Source organism: Coturnix japonica, unplaced genomic scaffold (genome assembly GCF_054131305.1).
Source record: "Coturnix japonica strain WE unplaced genomic scaffold, WE-NBRP24 Scf063, whole genome shotgun sequence".
NCBI lineage: Eukaryota > Metazoa > Chordata > Aves > Galliformes > Phasianidae > Coturnix > Coturnix japonica.
The window spans coordinates 61,730-84,095 of record NW_028188966.1 but is presented as its reverse complement, the minus strand read 5'-3'; the positions used below and the strand labels follow the sequence as shown (position 1 = coordinate 84,095).

Below are 22,366 nucleotides of genomic sequence, written 5' to 3'. Positions count from 1 at the left end.
GGGGGTCTATGGGGCTAATATGGGGGTCTATGGGGCGAATATGGGGGTCTATGGGGATCTATGGGGCGAATATGGGGGTCTATGGGGCGAATATGGGGGTTTATGGGGCTCCTATGGGGATAATATGGGGGTCTATGGGGATCTATGGGGCTCCTATGGGGGTCTGTGGGGCTCCTATGGGGATCTATGGGGCTCTATGTGGATCTATGGGGGTCTATGGGGATCTATGGGGGTCTATGGGGCTAATATGGGGGTCTATGGGGGTCTATGGGGCTAATATAGGGCTCTATGGGGATCTATGGGGCTAATATGGGGATCTGTGGGGAACTATGGGGGTCTATGGGGCTAATATAGGGCTCTATGGGGGTCTATGGGGCTTCTATGGGGGTCTGTGGGGCTAATATGGGGGTCTATGGGGATCTATGGGGGTCTATGGGGCTAATATGGGGATCTATGGGGAACTATGGGGCTCTATGGGGTTAATATGGGGGTCTATGGGGATCTATGGGGCTAATATGGAGGTCTATGGGGCTAATATGGGGGTCTATGGGGCTAATATGGGGGTCTATGGGGAACTATGGGGATCTATGGGGCTAATATAGGGCTCTATGGGGGTCTATGGGGCTCCTATGGGGGTCTATGGGGCTAATATGGGGGTCTATGGGGAACTATGGGGGTCTATGGGGCTAATATAGGGCCCTATGGGGGTCTATGGGGCTTCTATAGGGGTCAGTGGGGCTAATATGGGGCTCTATGGGGCTTCTATGGGGGTCTATGGGGCTAATATGGAGGTCTGTAGGGTTAATATAGGGCTCTATGGGGGTCTATGGGGTTCTTATGGGGATCTATGGGGCTAATATGGGGGTCTATGGGGAACTATGGGGGTCTATGGGGCTAATATAGGGTTCTATGGGGGTCTGTGGGCGTCTATGGGGTTAATATGGGGCTCTATGGGGTTAATATGGGGGTCTATGGGGCTAATATGGGGGTCTATGGGGGTCTATGGGTATATATAGGGGTCTTTGGGGCTAATATGGGGGTCTATGGGTATCTACAGGGGTCTATGGGGCGAATATGGGGGTCTATGGGGCTAATATAGGGCTCTATGGGGCTCTGTGGGGCTCCTATGGCGATCTATGGGGCTAATATGGGGGTCTATGGGGATCTATGGGGCTCCTATGGGGGTCTATGGGGCTCCTATGGGGATCTATGGGGCTCTATGTGGATCTATGGGGGTCTGTGGGGTTCTTATGGGGGTCTGTGGGGGTCTATGGGGCTAATATGGGGATCTATGGGGTTAATATGGGGGTCTATGGGGATCTATGGGGCTAATATGGGGGTCTATGGGGATCTATGGGGGTCTATGGGGCTAATATGGGGGTCTATGGGGGTCTATGGGGCTAATATGGGGGTCTATGGGGAACTATGGGGGTCTATGGGGCGAATATGGGGGTCTATGGGGATCTATAGGGGTCTATGGGGCGAATATGGGGGTCTATGGGGATCTATGGGGCGAATATGGGGGTCTATGGGGTTAATAAGGGGGTCTATGGGGGTCTATGGGGCTAATATGGGGGTCTGTGGGGATCTATAGGGGTCTATGGGGCTAATATGGGGGTCTATGGGGATCTATGGGGCGAATAAGGGGGTCTTTGGGGCGAATATGGGGGTCTAGGGGGATCTATGGGGCGAATATGGGGGTCTATGGGGCGAATATGGGGGTCTATGGGGATCTATGGGGCGAATATGGGGGTCTTTGGGGCGAATATGGGGGTCTATGGGGATCTATGGGGCGAATATGGGGGTCTATGGGGCGAATATGGGAGTCTGTGGGGGTCTGTGGGGCTAATATGGGGGTCTGTGGGGCTAATATGGGGATCTATGGGGCTAATATAAGGGTCTGTGGGAATCTATGGTGGTCTGTGGGGGTCTATGGGGATCTATGGGGCTCCTATGGGGGTCTATGGAGATCTATGGGGCTAATATAGGGCTCTATGGGGGTATATGGGATCTATGGGGCTAATATGGGGGTCTATGGGGCTCCTATACGGGTCTATGGGGCTAATATAGGGCTCTATGGGGATCTATGGGGCTAATATAGGGCTCTATGGGTGTCTATGGGGCTAATATGGGGGTTTATGGGGCTCCTATGGGGATAATATGGGGGTCTATGGGGATCTATGGGGCTAATATGGGGGTCTATGGGGCTTCTATGGGGGTCTGTGGGGCTCCTATGGGGATCTATGGGGCTCTATGTGGGTCTATGGGGGTCTGTGGGGGTCTATGGGGCTAATATGGGGATCTATGGGGTTAATATGGGGGTCTATGGGGAACTATGGTGGTCTATGGGGCTCCTATGGGGATCTATGGGGTTCTTATGGGGGTCTATGGGGCTAATATGGGAGTCTGTGGGGCTAATATGGGGCTCCTATGCGATCTATGGGGCTAATATGGGGGTCTATGGGGGTCTATGGGGGTCTATGGGGCTAATATAGGGCCCTATGGGGGTCTATGGGGCTTCTATAGGGGTCAGTGGGGCTAATATGGGGCTCTATGGGGGTCTGTGGGGCTTCTATGGGGGTCTATGGGGCTAATATGGAGGTCTGTGGGGTTAATATAGGGCTCTATGGGGGTCTATGGGGTAATATGGGCATCTATGGGGTTCTTATGGGGATCTATGGGGCTAATATGGGGGTCTATGGGGAACTATGGGGATCTATGGGGCTAATATAGGGCCCTATGGGGGTCTATGGGGATCTGTGGGGCTCCTATATGTATCTATGGGGCTCTGTGGGGCTAATATAGGGCTCCATGGGGGTCTGTGGGGCTCCTATGGGGCTGTATGGGGATCTATGGGTACCTATGGGCACCTATGGGGCTGTATGGGCACCTATGGGTACCTATGGGAATCTGTGGGGATCTATGAGGCTGTATGGGGATTTATGGGTACTTATGGGTACCTATGGGTACCTATGGGGATCTATGGCTACCTATGGGGATCTATGGATACCTATGGGTACCTATGGAGATCTATGGGGCTCCGATGGGGATCTATGGGCACTTATGGAGCTCTATGATAATCTATGGGTACCTATGGGTACCTATGGGGCTGTATGGGTATCTATGTGTACCTATGGGTACCTATGGGGACCTATGGGGACCTATGGGGCTGTATGGCGATCTATGTGTACCTATGGGTACCTATGGGGCTCCTATGGGGATCTATGGGGCTGTATGGTGGTCTATGGGTACCTATGGGCACCTATGGGGATCTATGGTGATCTATGGGTACCTATGTGTACCTATGGGGCTGTATGGGGATCTATGGGTACCTATGGGCACCTATGGGTATCTATGGGGCTCTTATGAGGATCTATGGGTACCTATGGGGATCTATGGGGCTGTATGAGGCTCCCATGGGGATCTATGGGGCTGTATGGGGATCTATGGGGATCTATGGGTACCTATGGGGCTCTTATGGGGCTCTTATGGGGATCTATGGGTACCTATGGGGATCTATGGGTACCTGTGGGGATCTATGGGTACCTATGGGGATCTATGGGGTTTGTATGGGGATCTATGGGGCTGTATGGGTACCTATAGGTACCTATGGGGATCTATGGGGCTGTATGGTGATCTATGTGTATCTATGGGTACCTATGGGGATCTATGGGGCTGTATGGGGATCTATGGGGCTCCTATGGGGATCTGTGGGCACCTATGGGCATATATGGGCACCTATGGGGCTCCTATGGGGATCTATGGGGCTGTATGGGGATCTATGGGTACCTATGGGTACCTATGGGCACCTATGGGGATCTATGGGGCTGTATGGGCATCTATGGGGCTGTATGGTGATCTATGGGTACCTATGGGGCTGTATGGGGCTGTATGGGCATCTATGAGGCTCCTATGGGGATCTATGGGGCTCCTATGGGTACCTATGGGGATCTATGGGTACCTATGGGGATCTATGGGGCTCCTATGGGGATCTATGGGGCTGTATGGGGATCTATGGGTACCTATGGGGATCTATGGGGCTCCTATGGGGATCTATGGGGCTGTATGGGGATCTATGGGGCTCCTGTGGGTACCTATGGGGCTCTATGGGGATCTATGGGGCTGTTATGAGGATCTATGGGCACCTATGGGGCTGTGTGGGGATCTATGGGGCTGTATGGGGATCTATGTGTACCTATGGGTACCTATGGGGATCTGTGGGGATCTATGGGGCTGTGTGGGGATCTATGGGGCTGTATGGGGATCTATGGGGCTGTATGGGTACCTATGGAGATCTATGGGGCTGTATGGGGATCTATGTGTACCTATGGGTACCTATGGGGATCTATGGGGATCTATGGGGATCTATGGATACTTATGGGTACCTATGGGGATCTATGGGGCTAATATGGGGGTCTATGGGGTTCCTGTAGGGGTCTATGGGGGTCTATGGGGCTGTATGGGGATCTATGGGGCTGTATGGGCATCTATGGGTACGTATGTGTACCTATGGGGATCTATGGGTACCTATGGGCACCTATGGGCATCTATGGGGCTCTTATGGGGATCTATGGGGCTGTATGGGGATCTATGGGGCTCCTATGGGCACCTATGGGCATCTATGGGGCTCCTATGGGTACCCATTGGGATCTATGGGGATTTATGGGGATCTATAGGGATCTGTGGGGCTCCTATGGGCATCTATGGGGCTCCTATGGGGATCTATGGGCACCTATGGGCATATATGGGGCTCCTATGGGGATCTATGGGGCTCGTATGGGGATCTATGGGCACCTTTGGGCATATATGGGGCTCCTGTGGGTACCTATGGGGATCTGTGGGTACCTATGGACACCTATGGGTACCTATGGGGCTGTATGGGGCTGTATGGGGATCTATGGGTACCTATGGGCACCTATGGGCATCTATGGGGCTCCTATGGGGATCTATGGGCACCTATGGGTACCTATGGGGATCTATGGGGCTGTATGGGGATCTATGGGGATCTATGGGTATCTATGGGCATCTATGGGCATCTATGGGGCTCCAATGGGGATCTATGGGGCTCCTATGGGTACCTATGGGGATCTATGGGGCTGTATGGGTACCTATGGGTACCTATGGGGATCTATGGGGCTGTATGGTGATCTATGGGTACCTATGGGTACCTATGGGGCTCTATGGGGATCTATGTGTATCTATGGGTACCTATGGGGATCTATGGGGCTGTATGGGGATCTATGGGTACCTATGGGGATCTATGGGGATCTATGGGGCTGTATGGGTACCTATGGGGATCTATGGGTACCTATGGGTACCTATGGGGCTGTGTGGTGATCTATGGGCACCTGTGGGGATCTATGGGTACCTATGGGGATCTGTGGGGATCTATGGGTACCTATGGGTACCTATGGGTACCTATGGGGCTGTATGGGGCTGTATGGGTACCTATGGGGCTGTATGGGTACCTATGGGGATCTATGGGGCTGTATGGGTACCTATAGGTACCTATGGGGATCTATGGGCCTGTATGGTGATCTATGGGTACCTATGGGGCTGTATGGGGTTGTATGGGGATCTATGTGTACCTATGGGTACCTATGGGGATCTATGGGGCTGTATGGGGCTCCCATGGGGATCTATGGGGCTGTATGGGCATCTATGGGTACCTATGGGGATCTATGGGGCTGTATGGGTACCTATGGAGATCTATGGGGCTCCTGTGGGGATCTATGGGGCTGTATGTGTACCTATGGGGATCTATGGGTACCTATGGGGCTGTATGGGGATCTATGGGTACCTATGGGTACCTATGGGGATCTATGGGGCTGTATGGGGATCTATGGGCATCTATGGGGCTCCAATGGGGATCTATGGGGCTCCTATGGGTACCTATAGGTACCTATGGGGATCTATGGGGCTGTATGGGGCTCCTATGGGCATATATGGGCTCCTATGGGCATATATGGGCACCTATGGGCATATATGGGGATCTATGGACACCTATGGGTACCTATGGGGATCTATGGGCACCTATTGGTACCTATGGGGATCTATGGGCACCTATTGGTACCTATGGGGATCTGTGGGTACCTATGGGGATCTATGGGGATCTATGGGGCTGTATGGGGATCTATGGGGCTGTATGGGGCTCCTATGTGTCTGTGTGGTGCCCCACATCCCCCACTGTGTGCAGGTATTTCCGTAACGTGACGTGGCAGCGGCGCCGTTTGTCGTTCAATGCTGACGGTTACTTGGCCGACCCCGAACTCGTCGTCATCGCGCTGAGCCAGGAGAGAGCGTGGGAGGTGGTGAGTGCGCCCCATAGCGCCCCATAGAACCCTATAGTGCCCCATAGCGCCCCATAGAGCCCCATAGAACCCTATAGTGCCCCATGGCGCCCCATAGCGCCCCATAGAACCCTATAGTGCCCCATAGAACCCTATGACACCCCATGGCGCCCCATAGCGCCCTATGGAACCTTATAGTGCCCCATAGCGCCCCATAGCGCCCTATGGAACCTTATAGTGCCCTATAGCGCCCCATAGCGCCCTATGGAACCCTATAGTGCCCCATAGCGCCCCATAGCGCCCTATGGAACCTTATAGTGCCCTATAGCGCCCCATAGCGCCCTATGGAACCCTATAGTGCCTCATAGTGCCCTATAGCACCCCGTAGCGCCCCATAGCGCCCCATAGAACCCTATAGCACCTCATAGCGCCCCATAGCGCCCCATAGCGCCCCATAGAACCCTATAGTGCCCCATAGCGCCCCATAGCGCCCCATAGCGCCCCATAGCGCCCCATAGCGCCCCATAGCAGCCTATAGCACCCCATAGCGCCCTATAGTGCCCCATAGCGCCCCATAGCACCCTATAGCGCCCCATAGCAGCCTATAGTACCCCATAGCACCCCATAGCGCCCCATAGCGCCCCATAGCGCCCTATGGAACCCTATAGTGCCCCATAGCACCCCATAGAACCCTATGACACCCCATAGCGCCCCATAGCGCCCTATAGCGCCCCATAGAACCCTATAGCGCCCCATAGCGCCCTATGGAACCCTATAGGGCCCCATAGCGCCCCATAGAACCCTATAGTGCCCTATAGCGCCCCATAGCGCCCCATAGAACCCCATAGCGCCCCATAGAACCCTATGACACCCCATAGCGCCCCATAGCGCCCTATAGCGCCCCATAGAACCCTATAGCGCCCCATAGCGCCCTATGGAACCCTATAGGGCCCCATAGCGCCCCATAGAACCCTATAGTGCCCCATAGCGCCCCATAGCGCCCCATAGAACCCTATGACACCCCATAGCGCCCCATAGCGCCCCATAGCGCCCCATAGCGCCCTATGGAACCCCATAGCGCCCCATAGCGCCCCATAGAACCCTATAGTGCCCCATAGCGCCCCATAGCGCCCCATAGCGCCCGATAGAACCCTATGGAACCCCATAGCGCCCCATAGCACCCCATAGTGCCCCATAGCGCCCCATAGCGCCCTATAGAACCCTATGACACCCCATAGCGCCCCATAGCGCCCTATAGAACCCTATGACACCCCATAGCGCCCCATAGCGCCCCATAGCACCCCATAGCGCCCCATAGCGCCCTATGGAACCCCATAGCGCCCCATAGAACCCTATAGTGCCCCATAGCGCCCCATAGCGCCCCATAGCGCCCGATAGAACCCTATGGAACCCCATAGCGCCCCATAGCACCCCATAGCGCCCCATAGCGCCCTATAGTGCCCCATAGCGCCCCATAGAACCCTATAGTGCCCCATAGTGCCCCATAGCACCCCATAGCGCCCCATAGAACCCTATAGTGCCCCATAGCGCCCCATAGCACCCCATAGCGCCCCATAGAACTCTATAGTGCCCCATAGTGCCCCATAGTGCCCCATAGTGCCCCATAGCACCCCATAGCGCCCCATAGAACCCTATAGTGCCCCATAGCGCCCCATAGCACCCCATAGCGCCCCATAGAACCCTATAGTGCCCCATAGTGCCCCATAGCGCCCCATAGCGCCCTATGGCACCCCATAGCGCCCCATAGCAGCCTATAGTACCCCATAGCATCCTATAGCACCCCATAGCGCCCCATAGCGCCCTATGGAACCCCATAGTGCCCCATAGAACCCTATGGCACCCTATGGGACCCTATGGCACCCTATGGCGCCCCATAGCACCCCATAGCACCCCCATTGCCCCTATCCCATAGGTTGGCAGCTGGCAGCGCGGTGCCCTCCAGCTCCGTTACCCCATATGATCCCATTACCTCATATGGTCCCATTACCCCATATGGTCCCATTACCCCATATGGTCCCATTACCCCATATGGTCCCATTACCCCATATACCCCATTGACCCTATAACCCCCTATATCCCCTATAGGTTGGCAGCTGGCATCATGGCGCCCTGGAGCTGCGTCACCCCATATGATCCCATATACCCCCATATACCCCATATGATCCCATTACCCCATATACCCCATATGATCCCATTACCCCATATGATCCCATTACCCCATATGGTCCCATTACCCCATATGATCCCATTACCCCATATGATCCCATTACCCCCATATACCCCATATGATCCCATTACCCCATATGATCCCATTACCCCATATGATCCCATTACCCCATATACCCCATATGATCCCATATACCCCATATGATCCCATTACCCCATATGATCCCATATACCCCATATGATCCCATTACCCCCATATACCCCATATGATCCCATTACCCCATATGATCCCATTACCCCATATGATCCCATTACCCCCATTACCCCATATACCCCATAGACCCCATATCCCCCCATAGACCCCATATCCCCCCATATCCCCCCATAGACCCCATATCCCCCCATATCCCCCCATAGACCCTATATCCCTCATATCCCCTCACAGGCCCCATAGCCCCCCATCAACCCCATATCCCCCCATAGACCCCATAGACCCCATTACCCCCTATCACCCCCATCACCCCCTCTGCCCCCATAGCCCCCATATCCCCCCACATCCCCCTTATCCCCCCATATCCCCCCATAGCACCCATATCCCCCCATATCCCCCATACTCCCCATATCCCCCATATCCCCCCATAGACCCCATATACCCCATAGACCCCATATCCCCCCATTACCCCATATACCCCATATGATCCCATTACCCCATATACCCCATAGACCCCATATCCCCCCATTACCCCATATACCCCATATGATCCCATTACCCCATATGATCCCATTACCCCATATACCCCATATGATCCCATTACCCCATATACCCCATATGATCCCATTACCCCCATATACCCCATATGATCCCATTACCCCATATACCCCATATGATCCCATTACCCCCATATACCCCATATGATCCCATTACCCCATATGATCCCATTACCCCCATATACCCCATATGATCCCATTACCCCATATACCCCATATGATCCCATAACCCCCATATACCCCATATGATCCCATTACCCCATATGATCCCATTACCCCATATGATCCCATTACCCCATATACCCCATATGATCCCATTACCCCATATGATCCCATTACCCCATATGATCCCATTACCCCATATGATCCCATTACCCCATATACCCCATATGATCCCATTATTACTTCATATACCCTATTACCCTATAGGTTGGCAGCTGGCATCATGGCGCCCTGGAGCTGCGTCACCCCATATGATCCCATTACCCCATATGATCCCATTACCCCATATGATCCCATATAACCCTATATCCCATATAACCCTATAGGTTGGCAGCTGGCATCATGGCGCCCTGGAGCTGCGTCACCCCATATGATCCCATTATTACCCCCATAGCCCCCATTAACCCTATAACCCCCCATATACCCTATAGGTTGGCAGCTGGCATCATGGCGCCCTGGAGCTGCGTCACCCCATATGATCCCATATACCCCATATGATCCCATTACCCCATATGATCCCATTACCCCCATTACCCCATATGATCCCATATACCCCATATGATCCCATATACCCCATATGATCCCATATACCCCATATGATCCCATTACCCCATATGATCCCATTACCCCCATTACCCCATATGATCCCATATACCCCATATGATCCCATATACCCCATATGATCCCATTACCCCATATGATCCAATTACCCCCATTACCCCATATACCCCATAGACCCCATAGACCCCATAGCCCCCATATCCCCCCATATACCCCATATGATCCCATTACCCCTATATCCCATATACCCCATATGATCCCATTACCCCATATGACCCCATAACCCCATATACCCCATATGATCCCATAACCCCCATATACCCCATATACCCCCATAGACCCCATACCCCCCATATCCCCCATCAACCCCATATACCCCATAGCCCCCATAAGCCCCATATCCCCCATATCCCCCATATCCCCCCATATCCCCCATATCCCCCCATATACCCCATATCCCCCGATAGACCCAATATCCCCCCATAAACCCCATAGACCCTATATCCCCCATATCCCCTCACAGGCCCCATAGACCCCATATCCCCCCATAGACCCCATAGACCCTATACCCCCCCATAGCCCCCATAGCCCCCATATCCCTATTACCCCCATATACCCCATAGCCCCCATAGACCCCATAGCCCCCATAGACCCCATAGCCCCCCATAGACCCATAGTCCCCCCATAGACCCTATACCCCCTATATCCCCTCACAGGCCCCATAGCCCCCCATAGACCCCATACTCCCCATATCCCCCCATCAACCCCATATACCCCATAGCCCCCCATAGCCCCCATATACCCCCATAGTCCCCATATACCCCATAGACCCCATAGACCCTATACCCCCCATAGACCCCATAGACCCTATACCCCCCATATACCCCATATCCCCCCATAGACCCCATTACCCCCATAGCCCCCATTACCCTATATCCCATTACCCCCTATAGGTTGGCAGCTGGCATCATGGCGCCCTGGAGCTGCGCCACCCCGCGTGGTCGCGCTATGGGCGCATCCCGGCGCCCGGCTCCGACAGCCGCCATTTGTCGGTGGCCACGTTGGAGGAGCGGCCATTCGTCATCGTGGAACACACCGACCCAATCACAGGGACCTGCATCCGCGACGCCGTGCCCTGCAGGCGGCCAATCAACCGCACCCACACGTGAGGGGTTATGGGATAGCTGGGGTGTAGGGGCCAATCAACCGCACCCACACGTGAGGGGTTATGGGATAGGTGGGGTGTAGGGGCCAATCAACCGCACCCACACGTGAGGGGTTATGGGATAGGTGGGGTATAGGGGCCAATCAACCGCACCCACACGTGAGGGGTTATGGGATAGGTGGGGTGTAGGGGCCAATCAACCGCACCCACACGTGAGGGGTTATGGGATAGCTGGGGTGTAGGGGCCAATCAACCGCACGCACACGTGAGGGGTTATGGGATAGGTGGGGATTATGGGATAGGTGGTGTATAGGGGCCAATCAACTGCACGCACACGTGAGGGGTTATGGGATAGGTGGGGTGTAGGGGCCAATCAACCGCACCCACACGTGAGGGGTTATGGGATAGCTGGGGTGTAGGGGCCAATCAACCGCACGCACACGTGAGGGGTTATGGGATACGTGGGGTATAGGGGCCAATCAACCGCACCCACACGTGAGGGGTTATGGGATAGGTGGGGTATAGGGGCCAATCAACCGCACCCACACGTGAGGGGTTATGGGATAGATGGGGTGTAGGGGGTTATGGGATAGGTGGGGATTATGGGATAGATGGGGATTATGGGATAGGTGGGGTATAAGGGGTTATGGGATAGGTGGGGATTGTGGGATAGGTGGGGTGTATGGGATAGGTGGGGTTATGGGATAGATGGGGTATAGGGGATTATGGGATAGGTGGGGATTATGGGATAGGTGGGGATTATGGGATAGATGGGGTATAGGGGGTTATGGGATAGATGGGGTATAGGGGATTATGGGATAGGTGGGATGTAGGGGATTATGGGATAGGTGGGGTATAGGGGATTATGGGATAGGTGGGGTGTAGGGGATTATGGGATAGGTGGGGTGTAGGGGATTATGGGATAGGTGGGGTGTAGGGGGTTATGGGATAGGTGGGGATTATGGGATAGGTGGGGTATAGGGGGTTATGGGATAGGTGGGGATTATGGGATAGGTGGGGATTATGGGATAGATGGGATATAGGGGCCAATCAACCGCACGCACACGTGAGGGGTTATGGGATAGCTGGGGTGTAGGGGCCAATCAACCGCACCCACATGTGAGGGGTTATGGGATAGGTGGGGTTATGGGATACGTGGGGATTATGGGATAGATGGGGTATAGGGGGTTATGGGATAGGTGGGGTGTATGGGATAGATGGGATATAGGGGCCAATCAACCGCACGCACACGTGAGGGGTTATGGGATAGGTGGGGTATAGGGGCCAATCAACCGCACCCACACGTGAGGGGTTATGGGATAGATGGGGTATAGGGGCCAATCAACCGCACCCACACGTGAGGGGTTATGGGATAGGTGGGGTATAGGGGCCAATCAACCGCACCCACACGTGAGGGGTTATGGGATAGGTGGGGGTTATGGGATAGGTGGGGAGTATGGGATAGATGGGGTGTATGGGGTATAGGGGATATAGGGGCCCTTCAATAGGGGATTATGGGATAGGTGGGGATTATGGGATAGATGGGGTATAGGGGATAGGTGGGGATTATGGGATAGGTGGGGTATAGGGGATAGGTGGGGTGTATGGGATAGGTGGGGATTATGGGATAGATGGGGTGTATGGGATAGGTGGGGTATAGGGGATTATGGGATAGGTGGGGTGTATGGGATAGGTGGGGATTATGGGATAGATAGGGATTATGGGATAGGTGGGGGTTATGGGATAGGTGGGGATTATGGGATAGGTGGGGACTCAGTGCCCTGCAGGCGGCCAATCAACCGCACCCACACGTGAGGGGTTATGGGATAGGTGGGGATTATGAGATACGTGGGGATTATGGGATAGGTGGGGTATAGGGGGTTATGGGATAGGTGGGGTATAGGGGGTTATGGGATAGGTGGGGTATAGGGGCCAATCAACCGCACCCACACGTGAGGGGTTATGGGATAGGTGGGGTATAGGGGCCAATCAACTGCACCCACACGTGAGGGGTTATGGGATAGGTGGGGATTATGGGATACGTGGGGATTATGGGATAGATGGGATATAGGGGCCAATCAACCGCACCCACACGTGAGGGGTTATTGGATAGCTGGGGTATAGGGGCCAATCAACCGCACCCACACGTGAGGGGTTATGGGATAGGTGGGGTGTATGGGATAGGTGGGGTATAGGGGCCAATCAACCGCACCCACACGTGAGGGGTTATGGGATAGGTGGGGATTGTGGGATAGGTGGGGATTATGGGATAGATGGGATATAGGAGCCAATCAACCGCACACACACGTGAGGGGTTATGGGATAGGTGGGGTGTAGGGGCCAATCAACCGCACCCACACGTGAGGGGTTATGGGATAGGTGGGGTATAGGGGCCAATCAACCGCACACACACGTGAGGGGTTATGGGATAGGTGGGGGGTAGGGGCCAATCAACCGCACCCACACGTGAGGGGTTATGGGATAGGTGGGGTGTAGGGGCCAATCAACCGCACCCACACGTGAGGGGTTATGGGATAGGTGGGGTGTAGGGGCCAATCAACCGCACGCACACGTGAGGGGTTATGGGATAGGTGGGGGTTATGGGATAGGTGGGGTGTATGGGATAGGTGGGGATTATGGGATAGATGGGGTGTATGGGATAGGTGGGGTTATGGGATAGATGGGGTATAGGGGATTATGGGATAGGTGGGGATTATGGGATAGGTGGGGTATAGGGGGTTATGGGATAGGTGGGGGTTATGGGATATGTGGGGATTATGGGATAGATGGGGACTCGGTGCCCTGCAGGCGGCCAATCAACCGCACCCACACGTGAGGGGTTATGGGATAGGTGGGGTGTAGGGGCCAATCAACCGCACCCACACGTGAGGGGTTATGGGATAGGTGGGGTATAGGGGCCAATCAACCGCACACACACGTGAGGGGTTATGGGATAGGTGGGGTGTAGGGGCCAATCAACCGCACGCACACGTGAGGGGTTATGGGATAGGTGGGGGTTATGGGATAGGTGGGGTGTATGGGATAGGTGGGGATTATGGGATAGATGGGGTGTATGGGATAGGTGGGGTTATGGGATAGATGGGGTATAGGGGATTATGGGATAGGTGGGGATTATGGGATAGGTGGGGATTATGGGATAGGTGGGGATTATGGGATAGGTGGGGTATAGGGGGTTATGGGATAGGTGGGGGTTATGGGATATGTGGGGATTATGGGATAGATGGGGACTCGGTGCCCTGCAGGCGGCCAATCAACCGCACCCACACGTGAGGGGTTATGGGATAGGTGGGGTGTAGGGGCCAATCAACCGCACCCACACGTGAGGGGTTATGGGATAGGTGGGGTATAGGGGCCAATCAACCGCACACACACGTGAGGGGTTATGGGATAGGTGGGGTGTAGGGGCCAATCAACCGCACGCACACGTGAGGGGTTATGGGATAGGTGGAGTGTATGGGATAGATGGGATATAGGGGCCAATCAACCGCACACACACGTGAGGGGTTATGGGATAGATGGGGTGTAGGGGGTTATGGGATAGGTGGGGTATAGGGGATTATGGGATAGATAGGGTGTATGGGGTATATGGGGAATATGGGGTATATGGGGTATATGGGGTGTATGGGGTATATGGGATATATGGGGTATATGGGGTATGTGGGGTATATGGGATGTATGGGATATATGGGATATGTGGGATATATGGGATAGATGGGATACGTTACATACATTGGGGTCATTGGGATCGTTGGGATCATTGGGATCATTGGGATCGTTGGACCCTATTGGCATCGTTGACCCTATTGGCTCTGTTGACCCTATTGGTATCATTGACCCTATTGGACCCATTGACCCTATTGGCATCATTGACCCTATTGATACCATTGAGCCCCATTGACCCTATTGGTGTCATTGGGCCCTATTGACCCCATTGACCCTATTGTCTTTGTTGACCCTATTGGCATCATTGACCCCATTGGCACCATTGACCCCATTGACCCTATTGGCACCACTGACCCCATTGAACCCATTGGCACCATTGACCCCATTGACCCTATTGACCCCATTGACCCTATTGACCCCATTGACCCCATTGACCCCATTGACCCTATTGGCACCATTGCCCCCATTGACCCCATTGGCACCATTGACCCCATTAACCCCATTGACCCCATTGACCCCATTATCCCATTGACCCCATTATCCCATTATCCCATTGACCCTATATCTCTGCTTAACCACGCACACAGGTGATGATCTGCCCCATTGGCATCGCTGACCCCATTGACACCATGGGCACCATTGACCCCATTGACCCCATTGTTCCCATTGACACCATTGACCCCATTGGCACCATTGATCCCATTGTTCCATTGACCCCATATCCCCGCTCAACCGCACATACAGGTGAGGAGCTGCCCCATCAGCACCATCGACCCCATTGACCCTATAGTCCCCATTGACCCCATTGACCCTATTGATCCCATTGACCCCATTGACCCTATTGAACCCATTGACCCCATTGAACATACTGACTCTATTGAACCCATTCATCCCATTGACCCCATTGACCCTATTGAACCCATTGACTCTGTTGACCCCATTGACCCCATTGAATTCATTGATTCCATTGACCCCATTGATTCCATTGACCCTATTGAACCCATTGACTCTATTGACCCCATTGACCCTATTGAATTCATTGAACCCATTGATCCCATTGACCCCATTGATCCCATTGACCCTATTGAACCCATTGACCCTATTGAACCCATTGACCCCATTGACTCTATTGAACCCATTGACCCCATTGATCCCATTGACCCCATTGATCCCATTGACCCCATTGATCCCATTGACCCTATTGAACCCATTGACCCCATTGACTCTATTGAACCCATTGACCCTATTGACTCTATTGAACCCATTGACCCCATTGATCCCATTGATCCCATTGACCCTATTGAACCCATTGACCCCATTGACTCTATTGAACCCATTGACCCCATTGAGCCCATTGACCCTATTGACTCTATTGAACCCATTGAGCCCATTGACCCCATTGACTCTATTGACCCCATTGACCCCATTGACCCTATTGAACCCATTGACCCTATTGACCCTATTGACCCTATTGAACCCATTGACACCATTGACTCCCCCTATCCTCGTATAACCCCCCATATAACCCCATATATCCCCCATAGCTCAGCCCCCTGGTCCCCGTTTGAGAAGCGCTGCTGTAAGGGTTTCTGCATCCATCCCCTATATCCCCTATAACCCCCTATAACCCCGTATATACCCCCTATATCCCCCCATATTCCCCCATATCCCCCCTATAACCCCCTATATCCCCCCTATAACCCCCTATAACCCCCTATATCGCCCCTATAACCCCCTATATCCCCCCTATAACCCCATATATCCCCCTATAACCCCCCCTATCCCCCCTATAACCCCCCTAAAACCTCCCTATAACCCCCTATAACCCCATATATCCCCCCTACAACCCCCTATAACCCCCTATAACCCCATATCTCCCCTATATCCCCTATAACCCCATATATCCCCTATATCCCCTATAGCTCAGCCCCCTGGTCCCCGTTTGAGAAGCGCTGCTGTAAGGGTTTCTGCATCCATCCCCATATCCCCTATAACCCCATATATCCCCCCTATAACCCCATATAACCCCCTATAACCCCATATATCACCCTATAACCCCATATATCCCCTATAACCCCATTGCTCAGCCCCCTGGTCCCCGTTTGAGAAGCGCTGCTGTAAGGGTTTCTGCATCCATCCCCATATCCCCTATATCCCGTATATCCCGTATATCCCCTATATCCCCTATATCCCCTATATCCCCCCTATAACCCCTATAACCCCATATATACCCCCTATAACCCCATATATAACCCTATAACCCCCTATATCCCCCATATTAGCTCAGCCCCCTGGTCCCCGTTTGAGAAGCGCTGCTGTAAGGGTTTCTGCATCCATCCCCATATCCCCCCCTATAACCCCATATATACCCCCTATAACCCCATATAACCCCATATATCACCCTATAACCCCATATAACCCCATATATCCCCTATAGCTCAGCCCCCTGGTCCCCATTTGAGAAGCGCTGCTGTAAGGGTTTCTGCATCCATCCCCATATCCCCTATAACCCCATATATACCCCCTATATCCCCCCATATCCCCCCATATCCCCCCTATAACCCCATATATACCCCCTATATCCCCCCATATTCCCCCATATCCCCTCTATAACCCCATATATACCCCCTATAACCCCCCATTTCCCCCCTATATCCCCCTATAACCCCCTATAACCCCATATATACCCCCTATATCCCCCCATATCCCCTCATATCCCCCCTATAACCCCATATATACCCCCTATAACCTGTTATATCACCCTATAACCCCATATACATCCCCTATAACCCCATAGCTCAGCCCCCTGGTCCCCGTTTGAGAAGCGCTGCTGTAAGGGTTTCTGCATCCATCCCCATATCCCCCCCTATAACCCCATATATACCCCCTATATCCCCTATAATCCCATATCCCCTATAACCCCATATATCTCCTATATCCCCTATATCAGCTCTGCCCCCTGGTCCCCGTTTGAGAAGCGCTGCTGTAAGGGTTTCTGCATCGACCTATTGAAGCGCTTGTCCCGCTCCGTGTCCTTCACGTACGACTTGTACCTGGTGACCAACGGGAAACACGGCAAGAAGATCAACGGGGTCTGGAACGGGATGGTGGGGGAGGTAACACACCCCATAGGATTCAATGACCCCATAGGGCACAGCCACCCCATAGGGCACAATGACCCCATAGGGCACAGCCACCCCATAGGGCACAGGGACCCCATAGGACACACAAACCCTATAGGACACACAAACCCTATAGGACACAATGACCCCATAGGGCACACAAACCCTATAGGGCACAGTGACCCCATAGGGCACACAAACCCTATAGGGCACAGTGACCCCATAGGGCACACAAACCCTATAGGACACACAAACCCTATAGGACACAATGACCCCATAGGACACACAAACCCTATAGAGCACAATGACCCTATAGGGCACAGTGACCCCATAGGGCACAATGACCCTATAGGACACAATGACCCATAGGGCACAATGACCCTATAGGACACAATGACCCCATAGGGCACAATGACCCCATAGGGCACAGTGACCCCATAGGGCACACAAACCCCATAGGACACAGTGACCCCATAGGACACAGTGACCCCATAGGGCACAGGGACCCCATAGGGCACAGGGACCCCATAGGACACAATAACCCCATAGGGCACAATGACCCCATAGGACACAATGACCCCATAGGGCACAATGACCCCATAGGGCACAGTGACCCTATAGAACACAGTGACCCCATAGGGCACAGTGACCCCATAGGACACAGTGACCCCATAGGGCACAATGACCCCATAGGACACACAAACCCTATAGGACACACAAACCCTATAGGGCACAATGACCCTATAGGACACGATGACCCTATAGGGTACACAAACCCTATAGGACACAATGACCCCATAGGACACAGGGACCCCATAGGGCACAGTGACCCCATAGGACACAGTGACCCCATAGGGCACAATGACCCCATAGGACACACAAACCCTATAGGACACACAAACCCTATAGGGCACAATGACCCTATAGGACACGATGACCCTATAGGGTACACAAACCCTATAGGACACAATGACCCCATAGGACACAGGGACCCCATAGGGCACAGTGACCCCATAGGACACAGTGACCCCATAGGACACAGTGACCCCATAGGGCACAGTGACCCCATAGGGCACAATGACCCCATAGGGCACAGTGACCCCATAGGACACAGTGACCCCATAGGGCACAATGACCCCATAGGGCACAATGACCCCATAGGGCACAGTGACCCCATAGGACACAGTGACCCCATAGGGCACAATGACCCCATAGGACACAATGACCCCATAGGGCACAGGGACCCCATAGGGCACAATGACCCCATAGGGCACAAGGACCCCATAGGGCACAGCCACCCCATAGGGCACAGTGACCCTATAGGACACAATGACCCCATAGGACACAATGACCCCATAGGACACAGTGACCCCATAGGACACAATGACCCCATAGGGCACACAAACCCTATAGGACACAATGACCCCATAGGACACACAAACCCTATAGAGCACAATGACCCCATAGGGCACAATGACCCCATAGGACACAATGACCCCATAGGGCACAGTGACCCCATAGGACACACAAACCCTATAGGACACAGGGACCCCATAGGGCACAGTGACCCCATAGGACACACAAACCCTATAGGACACAATGACCCCATAGGGCACAGGGACCCTATAGGGCACAATGACCCCATAGGGCACAGGGACCCCATAGGACACAATGACCCCATAGGGCACAGTGACCCCATAGGACACAGTGACCCTATAGGACACAATGACCCTATAGGGCACAATGACCCCATAGGGCACAGCCACCCCATAGGGCACAGGGACCCCATAGGGCACAATGACCCCATAGGGCACAGGGACCCCATAGGGCACAATGACCCCATAGGACACAGTGACCCCATAGGGCACAGTGACCCCATAGGGCACAGCCACCCCATAGGGCACAGCCACCCCATAGGGCACAACCACCCCATAGGACACAATGACCCCATAGGGCACAATGACCCCATAGGGCACAGTGACCCTATAGGACACAATGACCCTATAGGGCACAATGACCCCATAGGACACACAAACCCTATAGGACACAATGACCCCATAGGGCACAATGACCCCATAGGGCACAGGGACCCCATAGGACACACAAACCTATACTATAGGACACAGAAACCCTATAGGACACAATGACCCCATAGGGCACACAAACCCTATAGGACACACAAACCCTATAGGACACAGTGACCCTATAGGACACAGTGACCCTATAGGGCACAATGACCCCATAGGACACACAAACCCTATAGGACACAGAAACCCTATAGGACACAATGACCCCATAGGGCACACAAACCCTATAGGACACACAAACCCTATAGGACACAGTGACCCTATAGGGCACAATGACCCCATAGGACACAATGACCCTATAGGGCAGAGTGACCCCATAGGGCACACAAACCCTATAGGACACAGTGACCCTATAGGACACAGTGACCCTATAGGACACAGTGACCCCATAGGGCACAGTGACCCCATAGGGCACAACCACCCCATAGGGCACAATGACCCTATAGGGCACAGTGACCCCATAGGACACAATGACTCCATAGGACACAATGACCCCATAGGGCACACAAACCCCATAGGACACAATGACCCCATAGGACACAGGGACCCCATAGGACACAGGGACCCCATAGGACACAGGGACCCCATAGGACACAATGACCCCATAGGGCACAGTGACCCCATAGGACACACAAACCCTATAGGACACAATGACCCCATAGGGCACAATGACCCCATAGGACACAATGACCCCATAGGGCACAGTGACCCCATAGGACACACAAACCCTATAGGACACAATGACCCCATAGGACACAATGAACCCATAGTACACAGTGACCCCATAGGACACAATGACCCTATAGGACACACAAACCCTATAGGCCATGCCCCCTCTTAAGCCACACCCACCCACTAGGCCACACCCCCTCCCATACCCTCTCGTATAGGCCACACAAACCCTATAGGCCACACCCCCTCTGAGGCCACGCCCACCCCCACAGGCCACGCCCCCTCACAGACACCGCCCCCCTCCTAAGCCACGCCCCCTATGTAGGCCACGCCCACCCACTAACCCACGCCCCCTCCCGTATCCCCTCCTATTGGCCACACAAACCCTATAGGCCACGCCCCCTCACAGCCACCACCCCCTCCTAAGCCACGCCCCCTTCATAGGCCACGCCCCCTCCCATATGCCCTCCTATAGGCCACACAAACCCTATAGGCCACGCCCCCATTCTAAGCCACGCCCACCTCGTAGGCCACGCCCCCTCACAGACCCCACCCCCTCCTAAGCCACGCCCCCTTCCGTATCCCCTCCTATTGGCCACACAAACCCTATAGGCCACGCCCCCATTCTAAGCCACGCCCCCTCATAGGCCACGCCCCCATATGCCACACCCACCAATCAGGCTCCGCCCACTTCTTAGGCCCTGCCCCCTTACAGGTACCCTAGGTCCCTCCCTGATTGGTCAGATTGGTCCCTAAGCCTCTCCCCATTGGTCAGGTTGATCCCTAAGCCTCTCCCCATTGGTCAGGTTGGTTCCCTAAGCCGCTCTCTGATTGGTCAGGTGGTGTCTGGCCGTGCGGACATGGCCATTGGTTCGCTGACTATTAATGAGGAACGTTCCGAGGTCATCGACTTCAGCGTCCCATTCGTCGAGACCGGGATCAGCGTCATGGTGGCACGGAGCAATGGGACAGTGTCACCATCGGCATTTCTGGGTCAGTATAGGGGGAGATATAGGGGGATATGGGGGTATATGGGGGGATATGGGGAGATATGGGGTCAGTAGGGGGGTATATGGGAGGATATGGGGTGATATGGGGTCAAGATGGGGTGATATGGGGAGATATGGGGGGATATGATGTGATATGGGGTCAATATGGGGTGATATGGGGGGATATGGGGAGATATGGGGTCAATAGGGGGGGATATGGGGAGATATGGGGTCAATAGGGGGGGATATGGGGAGATATGGGGTCAATAGGGGGGGATATGGGGAGATATGGGGTCAATAGGGGGGGATATGGGGAGATATGGGGTCAATAGGGGGGGATATGGGGAGATATGGGGTCAATAGGGGGGGATATGGGGAGATATGGGGTCAATAGGGGGGGATATGGGGGAGATATGGGGGGATATGGGGGGTTATAGGGGGATACGGGGGGATATGGGGTCAGTAGGGAGGGATATGGGGGGATATGGGGAGATATGGGGTCAGTAGGGGGGTATATGGGGTGAATGGGGGGGAAATGGGGGGATATGGGGTCAATAGGGGGGTATATGGGGGGATATGGGGTCGATAGGGGGGTATATGGGGTGATATGGGGTCAATA

General features: G+C 53.9%; 1 protein-coding gene across 1 annotated transcript in view; it reads left to right on the top strand.

Moving 5' to 3' along the window:
- LOC107307479 (glutamate receptor ionotropic, NMDA 2D-like) overlaps positions 1–22,366 on the top strand; it is a 61,170-nt gene that overhangs the window by 22,004 nt on the left and 16,800 nt on the right. The window contains exons 5-8 of the mRNA XM_085533782.1: positions 6,197–6,311; positions 10,982–11,193; positions 17,828–17,993; positions 21,598–21,751. Of these exons, the coding sequence (XP_085389908.1) occupies positions 6,197–6,311; positions 10,982–11,193; positions 17,828–17,993; positions 21,598–21,751 (647 nt within the window). The remainder of the gene's footprint in view (positions 1–6,196; positions 6,312–10,981; positions 11,194–17,827; positions 17,994–21,597; positions 21,752–22,366) is intronic.